Genomic DNA, 20807 nt, shown 5'->3' with positions numbered 1-20807 from the left:
AGTCCGACTCTGATGATGGTGATGATGAGGAAGGTGTTTCTGTGGAGGAGGAAGAGGCGGCGGAAGAAGAACAACCGTGGCAGCCGTCACAGGGGGCTTCTGCTGCTCCCCGTTCCTGTGGTATTGTTCGGGGCTGGGGGGAGGAAGAGGAGTTGCATCCCATCACTGAGGAAGAGCAAGAGGAGATGGAGAGTACGTCTGCATCCAGCTTTGTGCAGATGTCCTCTTTCATGTTGTCCAGCCTGTTGAGGGACCCCCGTATTAAAAAACTCAAGGCGAATAACCTGTACTGGGTGGCCACGCTACTAGACCCTCAGTACAGGCACAAAGTGGCGGACCTGTTACCAACTCAACACAAGGCGGAAAGGATGCAGCACTTGCATAACAAGCTGTCGATGATGCTTTACAATGCGTTTAAGGGTGATGTGGCTGCACAACGCAATCAAGGTACCACTGGCAGTAACCCTCCTCCTCCCAAGTCCACGCAGGCAAGGACAGGACGCTCCAGCGATCTCAGGGTGATGTCGGACATGCGGACGTTCTTTAGTACAACTCCTCGCCATAGTCCTTCCGGATCCACCCTCCACCAACGCCTGGACCGGTAGGTAGCCGACTACCTGGCCTTGAGTGTGGATGTAGACACTACGAAAAGCGACGATGAACTCTTGGACTACTGGTTGCGCAGGCTTGACCTGTGGCCAGAGCTGTCCCAATTTGCCATACAACTTCTCTCTTGCCCTGTCGCAAGCGTCCTGTCAGAAAGGACCTTCAGTGCAGCTGGAGGCATAGTTACTGAGAAGAGAAGTCACCTAAGTCACGACAGTGTTCAGTACCTGACCTTTATCAAAATGAATGAGGAATGGATCACGGAGCGCTACTGCACGACCGAAGACTAAGTCAGTCCCCACACACAGCATCTCTGCCTGCAGGCCGCTTGCCTTCTCCGCCACCACCAACAGGGTCCAGGCGGATTCCTGAATTTTTAAGGCCGCTTCTAGCAGCAGCCGCTACACTAATTTTTCTGGTGCGTGTACATGCCTGGCTAATTTTTCTGGCTGCACTGCGGGCGGCTGCAACAAAAAACAAAAGGCATGTACATGTGCCCATCCCCCTTCGTGATCATTACCTTGCCGCGGTGAAGTGGCTTGCGTATCACAATGAAGCAATGACCACCGGCTATTTGAGTGTCTCGGGTGGGGGTGGCACACAAAAGATAATAAGGTCGTTGCTTCATTGTGGTCAGACCAAATTTGATCAGCTGGACAGTCACTGTTGTTCTATCATTGAGCTACCACAGCCCGGCGACCATAGGGGCTTGAAAAACGCCACGGCCTACACTCTGGCCATGTTGCGCACCAGTCCAGCACGGCCGTCACTACGCAAACAGCTGTTTGCGGTGCGTTACACAGTGAGTTTGGTGTGTCAGTGTGAAGCAGAACTCTAATTACACTCCCTGATTGATGTATACCCATGCAAGATGTTTGAAAGCACTTTAGGCCTGCAAATTAGCATTCAATGTGATTTCTGCCCTTAAAACGCTGCTTTGCATCAAATCCAGAATTTTCCCCGGGACTTTGGACATGTATCCCACGCTGCCATGCCCCCCTACAGGTGTTAGACCCCTTGAAACATCTTTTCCATCACTTTTGTGGCCAGCATAATTTTTTCTATTTTTCAAAGTTCGCCTCCCCATTGAAGTCTATTGCGGTTCGCAAACTTTTACGCGAACCGAACCTTCCGCGAAGGTTCGTGAACTGGGTTCGCGAACCAAAAATCGGAGGTTCGCAACATCTCTAGCAATGGTATAGCAGCAATAGAGCTGTTCAGTTCTCCCAGAAGAATATTTAGATTGATTTATGAGATGATTGATTTGTACTTCTCTGATTGTCTAGTCTGGTCAATGTACTGGAGCAGTCCAGAGCACTGCAACAATCAGGGTTAAAAGAGAGTTTGAGTGGTGTAATAAATGGACATGTTTAATAAACGATACACAGATGGATTGATAGATTCAAAGAGACATTGTTTTTTTTTTCTGAGAAGCAGAGAAATTTCTGTTCTAAAATCTTTAAAACTACATAAACCCAGCTGCATTAATTAGCTTGTCAACTTATATGCCTAATGGTGCAGGAGCAGCTGTTATGAAGTTTTTGAATACTGGAAAAAGAGCCCCCCTGGGCATTTTAAAAACGAGCATTAGAGCTGCATGTACATTGTACACAATGGAAAATTAATTGGAAAATTGCTGGTCAGAGAGTTCTGTTTACTCAAGTGACCTGTAAACATTTGTGCAAGCTACTGTAAATGTATGGCATAATGAAAGGAGCCAGTCGCACATTTTCTTCGCTTTATCCTCCTATAGGAGCCACAATATAGCAATAACTATCAATCATTCATATGGAAGAAAATAATGGTAAATAAGTCAGTGAGGTTTTTTTTTACATTCTATGGAAAGAAATACTGAAACACCAATATATTTTACTGAGAGATACCCAGGATTGGAGAATGCATATGAAGTGCCCATGGCAATGAGGAAATCAGTGCTTATGGATTCTGGGAATTATTGTGGAAGAATGTGAATGCTATAATTTGTCTCATTCTGCAGATCTGATAACTCAGCACAGCGATATTAAAAGTAAGTGGCAGACTCTATTTGCATCCTTTCAAATCTAATTTGGTCCTAGCTCCAAAATGGTAAAGGGTGCTGAAATTTCCTGTTAATGACAGATGTGTCCTGGGAGGCTATTTAAATGTGTACAGTACAGACAGATAGGGAATGAGAACAAAGTGGGCCCTGGGGCATATACCCTCATCGTCAGCTCTCCAAAGACATTAGATTAATCATTTCTATTCACTGGTTGGGTGACTGCGAGCTATATTCAGTTCTGTTTGGGGAAAAAGTTGTTTATGTAAAAGCACGAATATTAAATATCCTTTGCAGAGGAAGGCAAAAGCTTTAGGAAATAAAATCATTTTGCGGAGTGTAGACACAATAGAAAGGAAAACATGTATTTTCCATGTCCCCTTACATCTGATACAACAAGCTTAATTAATAGATGGGATGTAGGGGAGTCTATTAAAAATCATTTAGAGCAGAACAATGCAGTAAATATGGAGATGCTTTATTATAAGTGAAACATTACAACAGCAACAACGATGAAACATCTGTAAAGAGCTTTTTTCCCGTAGGACCCCAAGCGCATAAGCTTGTCTCAGATAAGTACATAGTGATGTGTACAGGAGAAAAAATTATGTGATCATAAATGCCAAACTAAACAAGTGGCTTTTCAGTTTTACTTTAGCTTTGGTTGGAGCTGTGTTGATTTAGTTTGGCAAGGTATTCCAAAGGATAAGGGCAGCATGACAGAAAGCTCTGAACTCTGAAAGTATTGGATTATTTTGATCTGAGGTTAAGGGAGGTGTGACGCAGGTGCAAAAAGTCCTTCAGGTATCCAGAACCTCGGTTCTGTAGGGATTCGAATGTTAGCATGCCAATTTTGAAAAGGATTCTCCTTTTATGAGTAGCCAGTGTAGTGAGCAAAGGATTGGTGTTACGTGGCAATTGCAGGGTTGGCTAAGTAACAGTCTTGCTGCAGCATTCTGAACTAGCTGCAGGCAGTGTAGGTTTTTATTTGGAAGGCCTGCATAGAGGGCATTGCAACAGTCCATCTGTGATGTGATGAAGGCATGAACTATGGTTGGAACATCTTCTGAAGGAATTAGGTGCTTAATGTTTGCAATATTCCTTAAGTGAAAGGACTGTTTCACAAAAGCTGAAACGTGATTCCTGAAGTAGAATTCCCCATCAGTAGACCCAAGATGCACACAGTGTTGGAGCTAGTAGGGGCTGAGTTCCCTACCCTCAGTGATGTTGACTGTGTTTATTATCTGATTATTCATCAGACACTATAAACAATAACGTGTTTCACGGAACACAGTCCGCTTCCTCAGATCAAATACAAAGCAGTATCTTTATACTGTAGACAGTGAGTTCAGAGCACCTAAAAGGCGTTCCAAACTTACTGTTTACAGTATAAAGACACTGCTACAGAACAAAGACACTGCTTTATATTTGATCTGAGGAAGCAGACTGTGCTCTGCAAAACGCGTTGTCGTTTATAGTGTCTGATGGATAATAAAACTTTTGTTTGAAATTGGCTTTGCCCCTTCCTTTGAGGTAAGCCATTTTTATTATTTATATTTTTTGTTATTTTTAGTCACATAATCTAGATATACCGTTCATCCACTACACCTATTTTTTGGGGGGCGCCTTCTCCCTCCCAGTTAAAATATTGTTAGGATTCTGTGGAAATGCAGTTCTTTGTATGAAATGATATTTAAAAAGGGGTTTACCACTAAGGCAACCACTGTATAGACAAGTGGTGAGCTCAAACCTGACCCCACTCAGGCTAAGAAGTCGCTCTCTGTAGATCGGAAGAAAGGGGGAGCAACAACCCTTCACCATGGGTGGACAAAGCTTGAATGAAGCTTGCAAAAATGAGTAGAACAGAGGCACACTAAAACTAGTATATAAAGGGAGGTAGTGGGGCACTTACCTCCCCAGTGCCGATAGCACTGTGAAATATGCAATAAAGTTCTTTTTATCTAAATCTGACAAAATTGAGTCATCAATATAGGGAGGTAAGTCCACCACTACCTCCCTTTTTAAACTGTTTTAGTGTATCTTATCCTTTTGTGTATCTCTGTTCTACTAATTATTGGGACCAATATGAGCAAACTGCTGTGGTAGCAAACTGAGGGAAATTCAACCAACCAAATAAACATATGCAATTGTTGGGCTTTACCGCTCTAAATAATTTTAGGTTCTTATTTAAAGGTACAATTAAATAACCTTCAAAAGATACCATAAAGCAATAACTTAAGTAAAATCTGAACACTACATAATCATTGTAGCTATTAGTTTTTTAAGTAGCATCTGTGTTATTTTACACCTTTTGTGCATTAGTGTTGCTTGTATTGTTGCTGTTATAAAGATGATTATAGGTGTGTGTGTATTGCATAGATGCTATGCATACATGTGCCTTATTCATTTTCCTGTGTAATAAAAGCTGTAACTATAGGATTACTTTTTTCTTTTTCTACTTTTATCCGCTCCTTGTAAGTCTAACTGTCCACAGACAATAAAGGTATTCTTGTTTTCTTCTGCATCAAATAACACCAGTTCCCTTTAGCTCTTGGCAATTCAGCCTTGCGTTTACCAATATGTAGTCTAGCATTATGTAACAATATTATATTTGAAAAAAAAACTGGCCGCTCTCTGGCATAATTCTTTTTCAGTTATGAAATGATCACTTTGAAGTTAAACAGTAAGACTAAAAATAACTGATGTACTGCACAGCATGTTCTGTTAAAAATAATTCAATTATTCAAAAATGTATGCTGATCATGCAAGCTAGATCACTGTGTGTAAGGATAGAAAGCAGTGGTACTGTGGATCCTTAAGAGCAACCCAGTGCCATTCCTCAGAAATCATATACTGAAATTAAATTTGAAAAGCACTCAGATGAGAATGATTTTTTGAAGTTCTCTCCAGTTTCCTGGAGGGAGACTCTGTAGGCAGTGTCTACACATACATATAATAAGTATTTTGGTTTATTACTATAGTGCCATTGCTGTAGTTTTGGGTTATAGGGGCTCTTACTAAATAGCCAGAACAACAAAATAGGCCTCATTTACTGAAGTTGTCCAGGCTAGGGTTCAAATGAAATCACAAGTGATCCTAGAAACTTAAATTAAAAAAAAGAAAGAAAAGAAAAATAAATATGTGTTGGGTGGCCTAAAAAACAATGAGGGCACAAAGGAATGAAGTATATACTCTGATTATTATTATTAATAATTTATAATATGCTAACATAGTCCACGACACTGTACAAAGTACAGCACTGGTAATAACAATGACAAAATTAATATGAATAAATGTGTAACCAAAGCGAAAACACAAAAGGGGAGAGAGCCCTGCCCTTGCAAGCTTATAGTCTAAAGGAATAGGGGGGAACAATAGGTGAGGTAGTGTACAATATTCCTACCTAGTGTCAGTGTGTTTTAGATTATCTAGTAGGAAGCACAACTTGGCCAGAGGTCAGAAGGTGAACTGGCCTAAAGTAGAGCGTATGCTTGATGGAAATAGTGAGTTTTAGGGTATGTTTATCAAAGGTTGGGGAGTGATGGATGTGCTGTGGCAGAGGATTCCAGAGGATGGGTGAAGCACTTGTGAAATCTTGTATACGAGAATGTGAGGCGGTGATTCTAGAGAAGAACAAAAGAAGGTCATGTGCAGATCTGAGATTGTGTTTGGGTTGGGTTGGTACCTGGAAACCAGTAAGGAGATGTAAACAGAAGAGAGATTATGGAGACCTTTGCAAGTTAGAGTTAAGAGTTTGAACTGGATCCTCTGGATAACTGGTAATTGCACATATGATTCATTTGCTTGGTTTTTGGCCTTTTTTAAAAAAAATAATGACCTAACCTTCATTTACCTTCTGGTTTATGAAGGCAATACTTTGCAGTGCTTTTAGCAGAGGGCATTTGGCTTCCTTTAGTCTTTGCAAAATACTGGTGGTTGTGCCCCTTTGTCATCACACATGTTGTGATGACATGTGTGATATAATAAACAATGTGTCTCACACATTGTTTATTGCAAGAGATTCTGCTTTTGTGGATATGCTATATTTTTTCATAAAGTGCTGTCAGTGGAACACACATTACACCACTCAGCATTTAGTAATAGGTGTACCTTGTTTAGAGCCATTCCTGGGCATAGGCAACCTAGGTAAGTATCCCTTTTTGGTGATGGTGGCATATTTCTGCACTTTGTTTACATAGTGTTACCCCATATATCCCAAATATATCTATGAAATGACCCCATTTCCTGACTTTGTGTATGTGAAAGAATCCTCACAGCTCACAGTTGCCTGTTTTGCTGCCACAAACAAAAAGGGTGCAGACAGCTAGCTGCTGTGATCCTAACTCCTGCTTTTAAGTGTATGCATTCACTAATACTATCAATGGCATAATTGCAGGGTTGCAGCCTCTTCCCTCCTATTTTCCATTCCAGCCCTCTAAATACACACACGCACGCACGCACGCACGCACGCACGCACGCACGCACACACACACACACACACACACACACACACACACACACACACACCTTCCATCTTTCCACGCCAAAATGCACAGCTGAGAGTAAAAGTAAGAGTAAGTGTATAATCGGCTCCAGCACCAGGTTAGTCGGCCATCTTCTGTTATGCAGCTCCTTATTTTCACCCACCCCTTTTCTGATCTTCTTGTATGTCAAATGAAAGAAGAGGACTGACTGGTCCAGGTAATATAATGTTACTACCACTGTGCTGCTATCTTGATAATATCAAGATAGCAGTTGACAATGAAAAGATTGAGTGTGTGCAGGAATTTACCTTCCTCGGGTCTCAGATCGATCGAAATGGTGATTGTAGTCATGAAATAAAACATTGGATAACCTTCGGCAGAAATGCGATGGTAAGTATGAACCAAGTATGGAAAAGCAAAGACAATAGCATTACGACCAAATATAGACTGGTTCATGCCATTGTTTTCCCCATAACCATGTATGGCTGCGAAAGTTGGACCCTAAGAAAAGCAGACAGAAGAAAAATTGTCTCTTTCAATTTGTGGGTTGAACATGTTGGATTGACACCATCAAAGCTGCAAAGGATTGAGCTTAAAGATAACCCGAGGTGGGTTCTAACAATGCTTTCAGCATACAGAGGCTGGGTCTGCATATACTGGCCAGTATCCCCCCCTGCGCTCTGCTATGCCCCCATCGGACAGCATGGATAGAGCTAACCCACAGAATCACCAAGAGTCTATACAACTGAATGGATATCATGATCATCATCACCACTGTGCTACTCTGCCTGGGAGGGGAAGAAGCTCCTGGTGGATGCACATGTTATGATGGGAAATATTGAACACACATTTTTATGAAAGTAATGGTGACAGCATTTGTTATGGGTGAGTGGAGGAACTTTTTTATGGGGGAAATAGAGACAACATTTGGTCATGCTGAATGTGGGTAGGAAAGGAGGATGAAGACAGCACATCTTTTCTAGAGGGACCTCAACATTTTCAGTTAAATCCATCTTCTCTGTTTTTCTCATTTGGCTACTGAATCTCCTTTTGACGATGAGAACCGAGCATTACAGGGATGTCCTGGGGTCCCTGTTGCCAAGTGGCTTAGGTAACCACTAAAACTCATCTTTGCCTATGTGCGTGCCTGTGGCTAACAGTAACAGCCAACACAGTGCCATCAGTAGACAATATAGAGCCAGCTCAAGCGTTTGCCCAGTGTTTCAGAAGTGGTTTTCTAGTCTCTTCAAGTGTGCCTTTTGCTTAATTACCACATGCAGAAGTAGAAAAAGCATGGCCACCAGCAACAGTCTGAACATATTTTTGGGCTCCCTCTGTTTAGAACATGTCATTTCACTGAGTCTCAGTGTGTGTCTCAATCTGCTCACTGTCCTGGCAGCTTGATAGTAAAATTACAATTTCTCCCATGCAGTGCAGCACTATGCAGTATCCTATCTGGAACAAGCAGCCTAGTCAGGACGTAATACAAAGAATGTGAATATACAGCTAGGGCCCCCTGCTTTCCCTAAGGAAGCCCATGTCTGAGAAGCTCACATAGAGGTACACAGAGCAGCTGGCTCCTATAAGTTTAAGCACCCTTTACATTTATCCCTGCAATTTTTGGCTGCTCTTTTGCAGTTTTTTTACTTTTACAATTCTGCATGTTACAGCTAAGATTTCATAATTTTTTGTGTACGTTTTTTATGCTAGTTCACATTGCGATTTTTTGTGCATTCCTATGAATAATTGACTTAAAGAGACACTAAAGTGAAAATAAAAATATGATATAATGATTTGTATGTGTAGTACAGCTAAAAATTAAAACATTAGGAGCAGAGACATAAGTCTAATGTTGTTTCCAGTACAGGAAGAGATAATAAACTCCAGTTGTTAACTATGCAAAAGAGCCATTGAGCTCCACCACTTTTAAAGTCGCAGAGACCTCTGTCTTCTGAAGCTTGTTGTCTCAACTGTCAGTCATTATATTTTCTTTTTCTTTCCAAAGGACAGTTCAAAAGTTCACTGGCCTGCTCTGTAAAATCATTTAGAATGCTGAGTAGTGTGTAGACTGCAAATATTAGAGAATGATGCAATGTTATAAAAAAAACTATATAACTAAAAAATAAAAATATTAGAATATTGTCTATGCTACTAATGTTCTAGTAATTATCCGTACTACACAACCAATTCATTATATCATTTTTTTTCGCTTCAGTGTCTCTTTAAATCTCATATGTACATTTTCTCATACCGAATGCACATTTTTTGCATTACCACACAACATACAAAAAAGCAGCAATGCTGGCTATTTTAAAACTGCAGAAAATCGGATCCAAAATCTTGCAGGAAAATGCAATTTCAATTTGATGCTATTGAAATACTTTAGATGTGCAATGAATGTGAAATCACAATCCCGTATGACTCATGCAAATTCTGTTATGTGTAGGTTTTCTCTAACTGGATGTAAAATGTGTGTATGATCATGCAAGCTGCAGTTCAGTGGCTAGTATGCTGTGCTAGCATTGCTTCACTGAGGAACAGTGCAGTTCTAGTTCAATGTTTTTACGTACATCTCTGTATTGTGGAGCATGGATATTAGATGAATGCCATTACACATCACTTTGTCATAGTCAGCTGAACTGAACAAACATCTCAGAAATCCAAATGAACTCTCCAAACACATATCTCCATTATTGCATTTAAGATAATATTATTGACATTTTCGATAATGCAATTTGTAACACAGTCTGCTGCCATCAGGTCTTTTTCCCTTTCTGTAAATGTAGGCATAGGTTTTCTTTGCCTAGTAAAAGAAATGTGTTCCTATTGATAAGACATTGGTGTTGCTGGTCATGTAATTAAATACAGGGGCCTTCGCACTTTATTACCATTTCTGGCGGTAGGATTAACTGGTGTGTGTGTGTGTGTGTGTGTGTGTGTGTGTGTGTGTGTGTGTGTGTGTGCCTGCGCCCAGGTAAATAGGAGGAGGTTGTTGACAGTTTGTTTCTTGCCTAAGGCAAAGCCCTGAGCTTGCGTTCATGCTGGGGTCAGAAAATACTGCAATAGAAGACACTAGACAGCTGACAAAGGTGAAGAGGCCAATGAGCAAAAATGGAAGAATTATCTTTAATGGAGTAATGAATGTTTTATCTAAATATCTGAATGTCACATAAAATACATGGGGAATATAAAGAAAGAGCTGCAGACATGTATTATTTAGACCTAATCTGCTAATTTGACAAATTTCCTATTCATACATTGTGAATGATTTAAAAGCAAGCAGAGATTAAATTAAACTGCCCTGCATAATCCCAGGATTATCCAGAATAAGGATAAGACACTCTTCAATTCTCTATTCATCCCTTGCTAACGTTGACACTATTCCCATTATGTCCACACAAAGCTTCTCCTTACATCAGCTAAACCAATTTTAGTTGTTGCATCCAGATTCTAAAAAGCAGTTCTGGTTTGGTGTGTACAAAGTTAATTGCACATATCACCCTTGTCAGCAAACAGTGTCATGAGCACAGGTAATGGATAAAAAAAACAATAAAAAAAGTATTTTCCTTGATTGCTATCTCACATGCACTGGTACTTCCTCAGACATGCTGTCATAGTACATAGTCCTGTTGAAAAAAAGACATCCATCCATCAAGTTCGACCATAAAAAAAAAAAAAAAAAAACACGGGGAAGAACAGCGGGCAGGCACACAGGGATTTTAACTGTGGAGAGGATGGCAAAAGCTGTAATGTATCACAATGTCAGTGTACTCAAAGCAAAACAGCTCAATGTGACATCAAGTGAAGAAGATGAAAGAACACTTGGCACTACTGACAATCATTTATTGCTGGTTCACTTCAATCCAATCATGATGTACAGGGATCCATCAAATACAAAAAAAAAAAACTATCAAGTGATACTTATTGTGTGCAGCATTGGAGGGGTGCAGGGAATGGCGGTGGGTGCCGCTGGGTGCACAACATGATGACTGTTTCGCTTAATCAGCTTCTTCTGAGGCTCTGGAGTGCACAATTTCCATTTCACATGCACAGGTGCTTCCTCAGACATGCTGTCATAATTACATAGTTAGTCCGGGACATATGACTATATTAGGGATTAGATTCTGAACCCTTCTGAGGGATAGATAAGTTACAAGACAATATACTCTGTACAGCACAGCGGAAGATGTCAGCGCTATATAAATACTAAATAATAATAATAGTAAAATAGTATTAATAATGTAGCCTTTCTTCTAAACCATACTCTGCCTCCTGCAGTCTAAATCTGGCTCCATTCAACCCAATAAGCTAGGGATTAATTGGCAATTTAGCCACACTCTAATCCCTTTTCATGATTGAAAGGGGTGGTGTTTGGCATCTTAAACATGTCCCCACCTCCACCAGAAGGCAGAGCAGCTCCCCTTGGAGTACAACAAGGAGTAAGTTATTTCAGGTTGTTGTTTTTTGATTTTTTTTACCTGCCATACTTATTATACAAGACTTGTGGGAGGGAGGTGGGTGGTAGTTTAATAAAATGTATGACTAGAGAATGTTTTAACCGAAAAATTACATTTGCTTTAGATATTTTCCACAGCAGCAATGGGGAAAGGAACATATTGCTCCCTCACAATTTTAGACTTTAGGTTATCTTTAAAGAAGAGCTCTATTAATTTTTATTGAATTCATCTTAGAATAAGAATGACATTTAAGATTTAGACCTTTGCATTTTCCCTTTCAGAAGTTATAGAGGCAGAAGTTTGAATTATTTCTAAACTGTCTGTCAAATCAAGCATCAGGCTACCTCCCTGGAAGTTGTCAGAACTCCTACAGAGCTTGATTGATATTACCAGAAACAATGGGATGGGTAAGGATACATGCTTGGCTGTGAGCTGCAAAGACTAGAATATGTAAGTTCTGGCTGGAAGAAATTCCTGATCATGACTGTTATTGTAAAGAACCAGTAAGTCACTGATAAAACTTTCACCCCTTGACACAAAACTCAGAACAGGCTGGCTGTTTTAGTAAGTTTAGTTACGGAGATTACAGACAAGGTAAGAAAGTATAGAAAAAAATATTCAATATTGAATTGGAAAACTGGCATTTATAAATAAATTATTTAATCTATCATAAGGGTTTTTGGACATTAAAAGCCCACAGGGGATATAAATTGAGATTCAAAAAAAGAGGGAAACTGAAAGTAACATACTTTGTGCAGACAAGATAGAGTCGTAAAAAGGGCTCATTTGGAGTACTTTAGGTTCCCAAAAAGAAGGCTTGCCAAAGGTGACTTGAAAAATAAGTTTAACCACTTCAGCCTACAGTGTTGTTCACCTTATGCATCCGAGCAACTTTCACCTCCCATTCGTTCACCAATAACTTTATGACTATTTATCACAATTAATATATCTTGTTTTTTTCCGCTACTAATTAGGCTTTCTTTGAGTGGTACATTTTGCTAAGAATTATTTTTTCTAAATCAATTTTAACAGGAAGATTAAGAAAGAAATGGAAAAAATTCATTACTTCTCAGTTTTTGGCCATTATAGTTTGAAATTAATACATGCTACCATAATTAAAACTCATGTATTTTATTTGCCAATTTGTCCCGGTTATTACACCATTTAAATTATGTCTCTATCACAATTTATGGCGCCAATATTTTATTTAGAAATAAAGGTGCATTTTTTCATTGTGCATCCATCACTATTTACAAGTTTAAAATTTAAAAACATATAATAATAGACTCTCTTGACATGCATATTTCAAAAATTCAGACCCTTAGGTAACTATTTATGTTGTTTTATTTTTTTATTGTAATTTTTTTTACATTTTTTTTTAATTAAAAAATGTATTTGGGAAATTTTTGGTGTGGGAGGAAAACAGCTAGTTTTAAATGTAATATAATGTAATTATTTAATAAAAAATGTATGTGGGTGCAGTTTACTATTTGGCCAAAAGATGGCCACAGTCAAAAAGTCCTGGATGCGAACGATCTAGCTTCCAGGAACTAGAAAGAGGATGGGAAACTTGTTATTTGCAGAAAGACTGCGACCTCTGATAAGAGACTGTCTTTCTTTCTGCGGGGGACTTAGATCGATGAATGGGAACTATATTCCCATTCATTGATCTGGGGGCTAACGGCAGGCGGCGGGAGCACTCGCAATCATGCGCCTCAGGCAGCAGCAGCACAGTCTATCTGGACGGATTTATCCGTCCAGATAGACTTAAATGGTTAAAGCACACCTGTCCTGAGGCACAGCCACCTAAGGTAAGCACAGAGGTATGTTCATACTGAATCCACATACATCTGTGTACTTTCCCCTCCTCATTCCCTCCAGTCTGCCTAATCGATTCTTGAAAATGTTTGACTTTGTTTGAAGTCAAATTAATAGACAGGAATAGACAGGAAGAGTCAATAGACAGGAAGAGTCAGGCTTGCAGTGAGGAGTGTTCTCTCCTATCACCCTTCCATTCCTTGGGGCAGGAAAGAGGAGGGGATGGGAGGGTGATAGGAGGGAACATCACAGCAAGCCTGCCTCTTTCTGTCTGAAAACTGGACTTTAGAAAAAAGTGACATGTTTCAAAGAGTGGTTATGGAGAAAGGGGTTGACTGAGAAGAGAAGAGGAACAAACAAAGTATGTTCGAGCCATAAAAAGTGATTGATATTGAGCTAAGAATTTAAATTCTGTTGATGATGAATCAGGTTGGAAAATTTCAGTGGATTGTACAGGAATAAACTACCATTTGAATCGTTTTTAACCTCCTTGGCGGTAACCCCGTGTGTGACACGGGGTAAGCCGCCGGAGGGTGCCGCTCAGGCCCTGCTGGGCCGATTTACATAATTTTTTTTTCAAACACGCAGCTAGCACTTTGCTAGCTGCTTGTTTGGTCTGATTGCCGTAGCCCGCCGACAATGCGCCGCTACCCGCCGGGGATACAGGGCCCCCCCCCCCCCGCATACCCCTTGCGCAGCCTGGCCAATCAGCGCCAGGCTGTGCTATGGGGTGGATCGGGACTCCCTGTGACGTCAGGACATCCATGACGTCAGTGACGTCATTCTGTTTGTCGCCATGGCGACGGGGAAGCCCTCAAGGAAATCCCGTTCAAAACGGGATTTCCTTATGGGCAAGCGGCGCCGGCGGCGATCGGGGCACACGGGGGGACGCCGCAGGGAGGGGGGAAGCATGTAGCTAGCGCTAGGCTAGCTACATGCTAAAAAAAAAGTGAAAAAAGTCATACCGCCAGGGGGGTTAATCAACTGTAGATTGAATTACTGTTTCTGACTATTATTATGTTTTATTTATATAGTGCCAACATCTTCCATAGCGCTGTATGTTTGTTGTGTAATTGGTACATGTGCATATGTTAAATTACAGCAGTATGAGAAACACTAGGAGGAGGTCCCAGCCCTTGCGAGCCTACAATCAAGAGGGTAGTGGGGAGGAAACAATAGGGAAGGAAACTCAGTGGTGTAATGATTGAGGCAGTTTACCTTTAGTGCTACCTATAGCAAATTATGGGCTTGTCTGAACATGTGTGTTTTCAGAGTACGTTTGAAGGTTTCCAGGCTTGGGGCATGACAAATTGGCTGAGGGAGAGAGTTCCAAAGAAGGAGGACAGCTTCTGAGAAGTCCTGGACGTGAGAGTGAGAGGAGGTGACCAGGCTAGAGGACAAAAGGGTCTCCTGTGAGGAATGGAGGATCCGGGTGGGGACTGGTATCTGGAGGTTAAAGAGGAAATGTAGGTGATAACATGTTTAGAGCTTTGTATGCAAGTGTGAGAAATTTAAACTGGATCCTTTGGGCAACTGGCAACTGGTAACCAATGGAGAGATTGGCAGAGGGGGGCTGCCTCAGAAGATCTGGAAGAGAGGTGGATGAGGCGGGCAGCAGAGTTTAGTAGGGACTGGAGAGGTGCCAGTCTGCTTTTTGGTAGGCCACAGAGTAGGGTGTTACATTAGTCAAGACGAGAGATGATTAGAGCATGTACAAGCATTTTAGTTGCCTCTTGTGAGAGAAAGGGATGGATTCTGGAGACTTTTTTGACATGGAAGTAGCAGGAGGTAATTAATGTGTTGATATGTAGTATAAATGAGAGCTCAGAGTCCAGAATTACCCCCAGACAGCGAGCTTTATGAGTTGAGGTTATTGGGGTGTTATTTACATTGATTTTGACTATGGGAGGTGGAACAGAGAGTGACAGTGGAAATGACCATGCACATTACCATCCAAACTGCACTAGTTTGGTGGGAGAAGGGGGTTGCGTCATTTCAGAAATAATTGATTTAGCTAAAACTACTTTAAGGAACTCATCTTCTGTTCGTTCTCACTGTGTTTCCGGTCCCTCTGCGAGTCATGCTTGTGTGCCAGCATGCACGGCTAGGACTTCCTATAGATTCCAATAGCACAACACAGCTTGCTTTTCATTTTATTCTCTCAGATGTCACTTCTAGTGGTGTAAAGTGGGTACTGCAGGCTTGGCTGCAGTATTGCTGGAACAATTAATAGGGTGTAAGGATTTTGGTCCCATGATGCTCTTTGTCTATTTAAGCCTGCTCTGTTCATTGAAAGTTGCCCGTGATAGCAATAAGTTGCCTTGTGCTACATTGCTGGGTGTGATTGCTGTGGATTACCTGTGTTTGACCATTTGCCTGATCTCAGGACCATGTATTAGATTGCTGGCTGGACAGACCCCGTATCTGTATCTGTCCGGCTCTTGTTTTATCCCTGATACTGTCTTATCTGACCTCCTGTGTATGACCTTTGGCTTGTTACTGGATTTTTTTTTACCTCACTTCTGATCTCTCGTTGCTGACCCGGACTGTCCACTATTCTGCCCGTTGCTCCTGTCTAGTGTGGTTTTGGTGGTACTTCGGCCTTCTAGGCCTCAGTCTCTATACCTTGCGCATTAATGCCTGGGTGTAACCAAAGTCAGGCAGACACTACTTGTCTCATGTTCAAGTGGGGATGCACCCCACAGAGTGTAAATTGTAGAGGTAGATTGGGGCATAGGCACCTCACAGCTACTGTGTTCTCTGAGAAAAAGGCAGTGCACATGTCACCAGGCTTGACTCACAGCATTAGTATTACTATCTTATAGCTTTCATAATGGAACTAGAAATTGTCTGTAATAATGACATAAAGAACACTGCGTTTGGTGTGGTTCTGTAGCTGCTCCTTCTGCAGAAACCAAACCCCACATAAATCTCCAGTCTTATTGACTATTTATTCTTCCTGTTATGGGGAGGCTGGGGGTGTTACCATTCTTTTTGAGCTCTCAAAGACATAAAGATATCGGAAGACACACAGGCATGGCATTGTTGACTACAGTCATGGGACATAACCTATGATGCACCTGATGCACCAACTAGTGGTAAGATTGTCATGTCCAGGCAGCACATGACAATTTTACTGTTACTAATGCTGGAGTAGTACCAGCCATTAACCCATTAGAGCCATGTGTCACCACAGCAAAGCACACATTAACCCAGTAATGCATGCGGTGCTAATGGATTAACAGGCTGTGCTCACTTGGCGTTAGTAATGGTAAAATTGTCTTACCAAGGCCGCCACTGGACTGAGCATCATGGTGTTGAGGTAGCTGGGAAAAGCAATTATATGTACAGTTAAAACAATCCTCTAACTGAAACAAAATGTGCATAACATCGGGTTTTTTGTACTGTCATTAACTGTTTTTATTTAGTTAAATATATTTCCAGGCTTTTCTTTGTACTGCGTTTAACTAGCAATGAAACATATTGAGCACATTTTTCTTGGCTGTCTTTAGCTAGCCTACAGTTTGTAAACAGTGGCAGATCGATAATATCTGATGCATAAGGTTATAGTTCAGGTGATAAAGATCTATTCCTAAATCTTATTTTCTTCCTACAGGGAGCTCTTTATAAGTCTATCAAGCTGAAAAAAAAGACAGAATATTTTCTCTCTGCCCTGTGCTTTGAAAGTACTTCACTGCTGACCTCTGTAAAGTTATAGACTTTATAAGCACAGGTTCTTATGTGACTCAGATAGAAGGATTTTGAAATTCCCATAGAAAACTAACCTCAGTACTTGTACATTGCAGGGATCTGTGGACTGTTTTCAGGTGTCAGAGCAGCATTGTTATCAATATGAAGAGTAGCTTAAACTTTACAGTGTACATGGAACAATTCATGTTACCAACTGACCCTCACAGGGTCTTGAAATGTAATGTTCCAAACTAAGTTTTGGGCAGTTTTGGGGCAAACCAGATTAACCTACTAGTAGTATGTTTTTAAAGGAAACCTGACTACCCTGGGGAATCCCACACAAACATGTGATAAACAAACACACAAAAACCATACAAATTGTGTCCCAGCTGGAAAAATGATCCCGGGGTTGCCCAGAGCAAAGTATTTAAAAGTTTATTTTTCATCAAAAAATTACAGAAATTCTATATTTAACTGGTTAAATTATTTTGATTAAAACATTAAATTATTAGTTGGAAGGTTACCAGTTCAGTATAATTGTACTGTCATACAAGAGGTTCACAAAGGTCCTTTGGTATCAGAACCTTGTTATAATAACAGATTTTGGATAACACTAGCTGACCTTGCCCAACCTTGATCTCCCTCCCTACCCATCTATCATAAGATGAAACAGTTTTCTAAATGTTGTTCCATACCTCCCAGGGGCGTAATTAGAAATCACTGAGCCCCCTGCAAAAATTTGGATGGGGCCCCCTCCGCCAACCTCCCCCCATGCAGTCATTAGAACAATTGTGCAGAGAATAGAAAGCTTTTTCTCTCGGTGCCCAGAGATCACTACAGCACACAGCTCTTGAGGAGGGGTAGCTGTGAAGGAAGGAGAGCAGCACTGTACACAAGACCCTGGTAAACACTGTCTACAAAACGTTGTATGATTCCTTATCAGTGGCTGAGCAGATGCAGTCATTAGAAAAACTGTGCATAGAGCAGAAAGTTTTTTCTCTCCTTGTCCTTAGTTGTCAGTTTTTCAGGACAGGGCCCCCTGTGGCTTCTGCCCCCCCCCCCCCCCCCGCGACTGCATCCCTTGCAGGGTCTATTGTTACACCCATGATACCTCCTTGACCCTAACTGTACCCCTTTTTCTACCAAATACTATGTCACATTTACCTACATTAAAGCATCCCTGAACTGAAAATTAAAAGTCAAAATAAACATACACACGTCATACTTACATCTCATGTAGTCTACTCAATCTTTTTCTCCTATCCTGCATCGTGTTTGTCCACTGTGATCGATGGTATTCTTCATCCTCCATTTTGAAAATGCCCATTACCCCATAACAGCTTTTGGGTCAGCACACTGTTAAACTGTAACATCGCCCACTTGAACCATAGGAAAACATAGACATTACCTTGCACATCAGTTGTCCTTTCAGTTATAACTGACAACAACTGATATATTTTAGTTATGACAAGATCTTGTCAGAACTGGAAGGGATCACTGTAAGAAGAAAATGGTGAGCCTCTGAGAGAAACTGACAGTGAGGTTAGTTTGTAATATTCATTTGCAGCTACATCATGTGTTTATTTTAAGTGTCTCTTTAAGACGAACATGAACACATCAGTCACTTTCCTAACCCCCAGTGTTATGCAAACTACCAACTAATTTAAATAGTGAACAAGCAAGTGGAAGAGACCATATGCACAATATGCCTGCATTCTGTTGAATGAAACATGTGGCCGAATACACGACATCAGCCCAACAGTCTTCTGAGTTGATCAGCCAGATGGATCAGGCAAAATGCTGTTGTTGTGTTTTGGCTACATTTTGTTACAGGATTGTCGTCCGATACTACGGAATCTGTTGTTTGTCGAATGTTTCAAAGACTTTTGTTGAGCATGAGTATATAGCTTTAGTGAAACTTATCAAGGTGAGAGTTCCTCTGCAATAAGGAAGGGAGGGGTGAGTTACCTTCTTAAAGGACATCTGTCCCAGAAATCGTAAAATTTGAAATATATGTAAACATATACAATTAAGAAGATTAAGAAGTACATTTCTTCCAGAATAAAATGAGCCATAAATTACTTTTCTCCTATGTTGCTGTCACTTACAGTAGATAGTAGAAATCTGATAGAACCAACAGGTTTTGAACTAGCCCATCTCCTCATAGGGGGTTCACAGGGATTTCTTTATTTTTAAAAAGCACTTAGTGAATGGAAGTTGCTGTGTCCAACTGCCAAAAAAAAGTGTACGGTGAGCAAGGAGGCTGGTCAGCATCTTTGTATAAATCTTTTTCAGGGAGTGTCTTTATAAAGAATAAAGGCCATGCTGAGAATCCCCTATAAAGAGATGGACTAACCCAAAATCTGTCAGTAATGTCAGGTTTCTACTATTTACTGCAAGTGACAGCAACATAGGAGAAAAGTCATTTATGGCTCATTTTACTCTGGAAGAAATGTACTTCGTATTTGTATGCGGTTTAAATTTTTAAGATTTCTCCGACAGTTCCTCTTTAACCACACTGTTAATAACAAAGCCCCTTGCTCCATTACTTTTTTTCTGGAGTTTTCTTCTAGGGCATTATTTGGTGTCTTACTTACAAAATAACTTTTTATGGAGTAGCAATTGGACAGAGAACTGTCCCTAGTACCCTTGTATGACAGTAGTAGCAGATATAAATAGTAGGAAAAGTAAGTGAGAAATGACATTGGTAGTGTCACATATGTGAACATGTGAACAGTCCTTCTACAGTGTGCTATAGAATATGCTGCTAATAGGCACAGTACTTAAATGAAATAAGTAAAAAAGTAAAACAAAAGTGATGAATTCAGTATTTTAGCTGCAGAAGATAAAAGAATGACAAAAAGAAGATATTAGCTGCTACTGTAATAAACATTAAAACGTTTGCAATAGCCTAATCCGCTGCAATGCCATTACACTTATTGGTCATTTGAGCCGCTCTGAAGATATACAGTTCAATAAAAAGATATGTAAAAATAGAATTAAATGAAAATTCACTTATTATAGAAAGAAATGTTGCATGACTGTCCCCCAGTGGTATAACGGATTACTGCAAACATTGACAATTTTATTTAATTGCATTTCAGATCAGCATCTTCATGACCCACTTGTCTAACTATGGGAATGACAGACTTGGCTTGTACACCTTCGTGAACCTGGCCAAATTTGTGCAGACCTGGACTAATTTAAGGCTGCACACGCTTCCTCCAGTTCAGTTGGCGCATAAGTACTTCCAGCTCTTTCCTGAGCAGAGAGATCCAATCTGGCAGGTGAGTGTATCATTTCATTCAAGCTTATTTTCTGTTTAGTGTCATTTTCCTACTACACCTGCTATACTGATATTATGCACATGCGTTTACTATAAAATGTCATTTGTTGATCACGCCAAGATCCTGAATATAGAAAAAAACTCTGAAAAAAATAAATAGATAGATAGATAGATAGATAGTGTCGCAAATTTTCCCAATGTCATTTTCGCATCAAAAATGCTATCTTCGATTTCGATAAAATTTTCACAAAAAATAGCTTGTTTTGCATTTTCACAATTTTTGCGAAAACACAGAAAACAATATTTTACTGCGGAAATGCAGAAAAACAGTATGTAAAAAAATGTAAATGTTTATCGCAAAAAATGCATGCAAAAATTTTTATTGGAATTTTCGCTCATCACTGATAGAGATATCTAGGTATGTGTATTTA

At 40.4% G+C, this 20807-nt stretch overlaps 1 protein-coding gene across 6 annotated transcripts in view; it reads left to right on the top strand.

Annotated features, from left to right (window-relative positions):
* LOC137571489 (bifunctional heparan sulfate N-deacetylase/N-sulfotransferase 3-like) overlaps positions 1 to 20807 on the top strand; it is a 353270-nt gene that overhangs the window by 202544 nt on the left and 129919 nt on the right. For all 6 annotated transcript variants that reach the window (XM_068280713.1, XM_068280686.1, XM_068280704.1 and 3 more), the window contains one exon: positions 20195 to 20377. In XM_068280713.1, coding sequence (XP_068136814.1) covers positions 20195 to 20377 — 183 coding nt within the window. The remainder of the gene's footprint in view (positions 1 to 20194; positions 20378 to 20807) is intronic.

The sequence above is a fragment of the Hyperolius riggenbachi genome, chromosome 1, assembly GCF_040937935.1.
Source record: "Hyperolius riggenbachi isolate aHypRig1 chromosome 1, aHypRig1.pri, whole genome shotgun sequence".
Taxonomy (NCBI): Eukaryota; Metazoa; Chordata; class Amphibia; order Anura; family Hyperoliidae; genus Hyperolius; species Hyperolius riggenbachi.
This window is presented reverse-complemented; position numbering and strand designations above follow the sequence as displayed.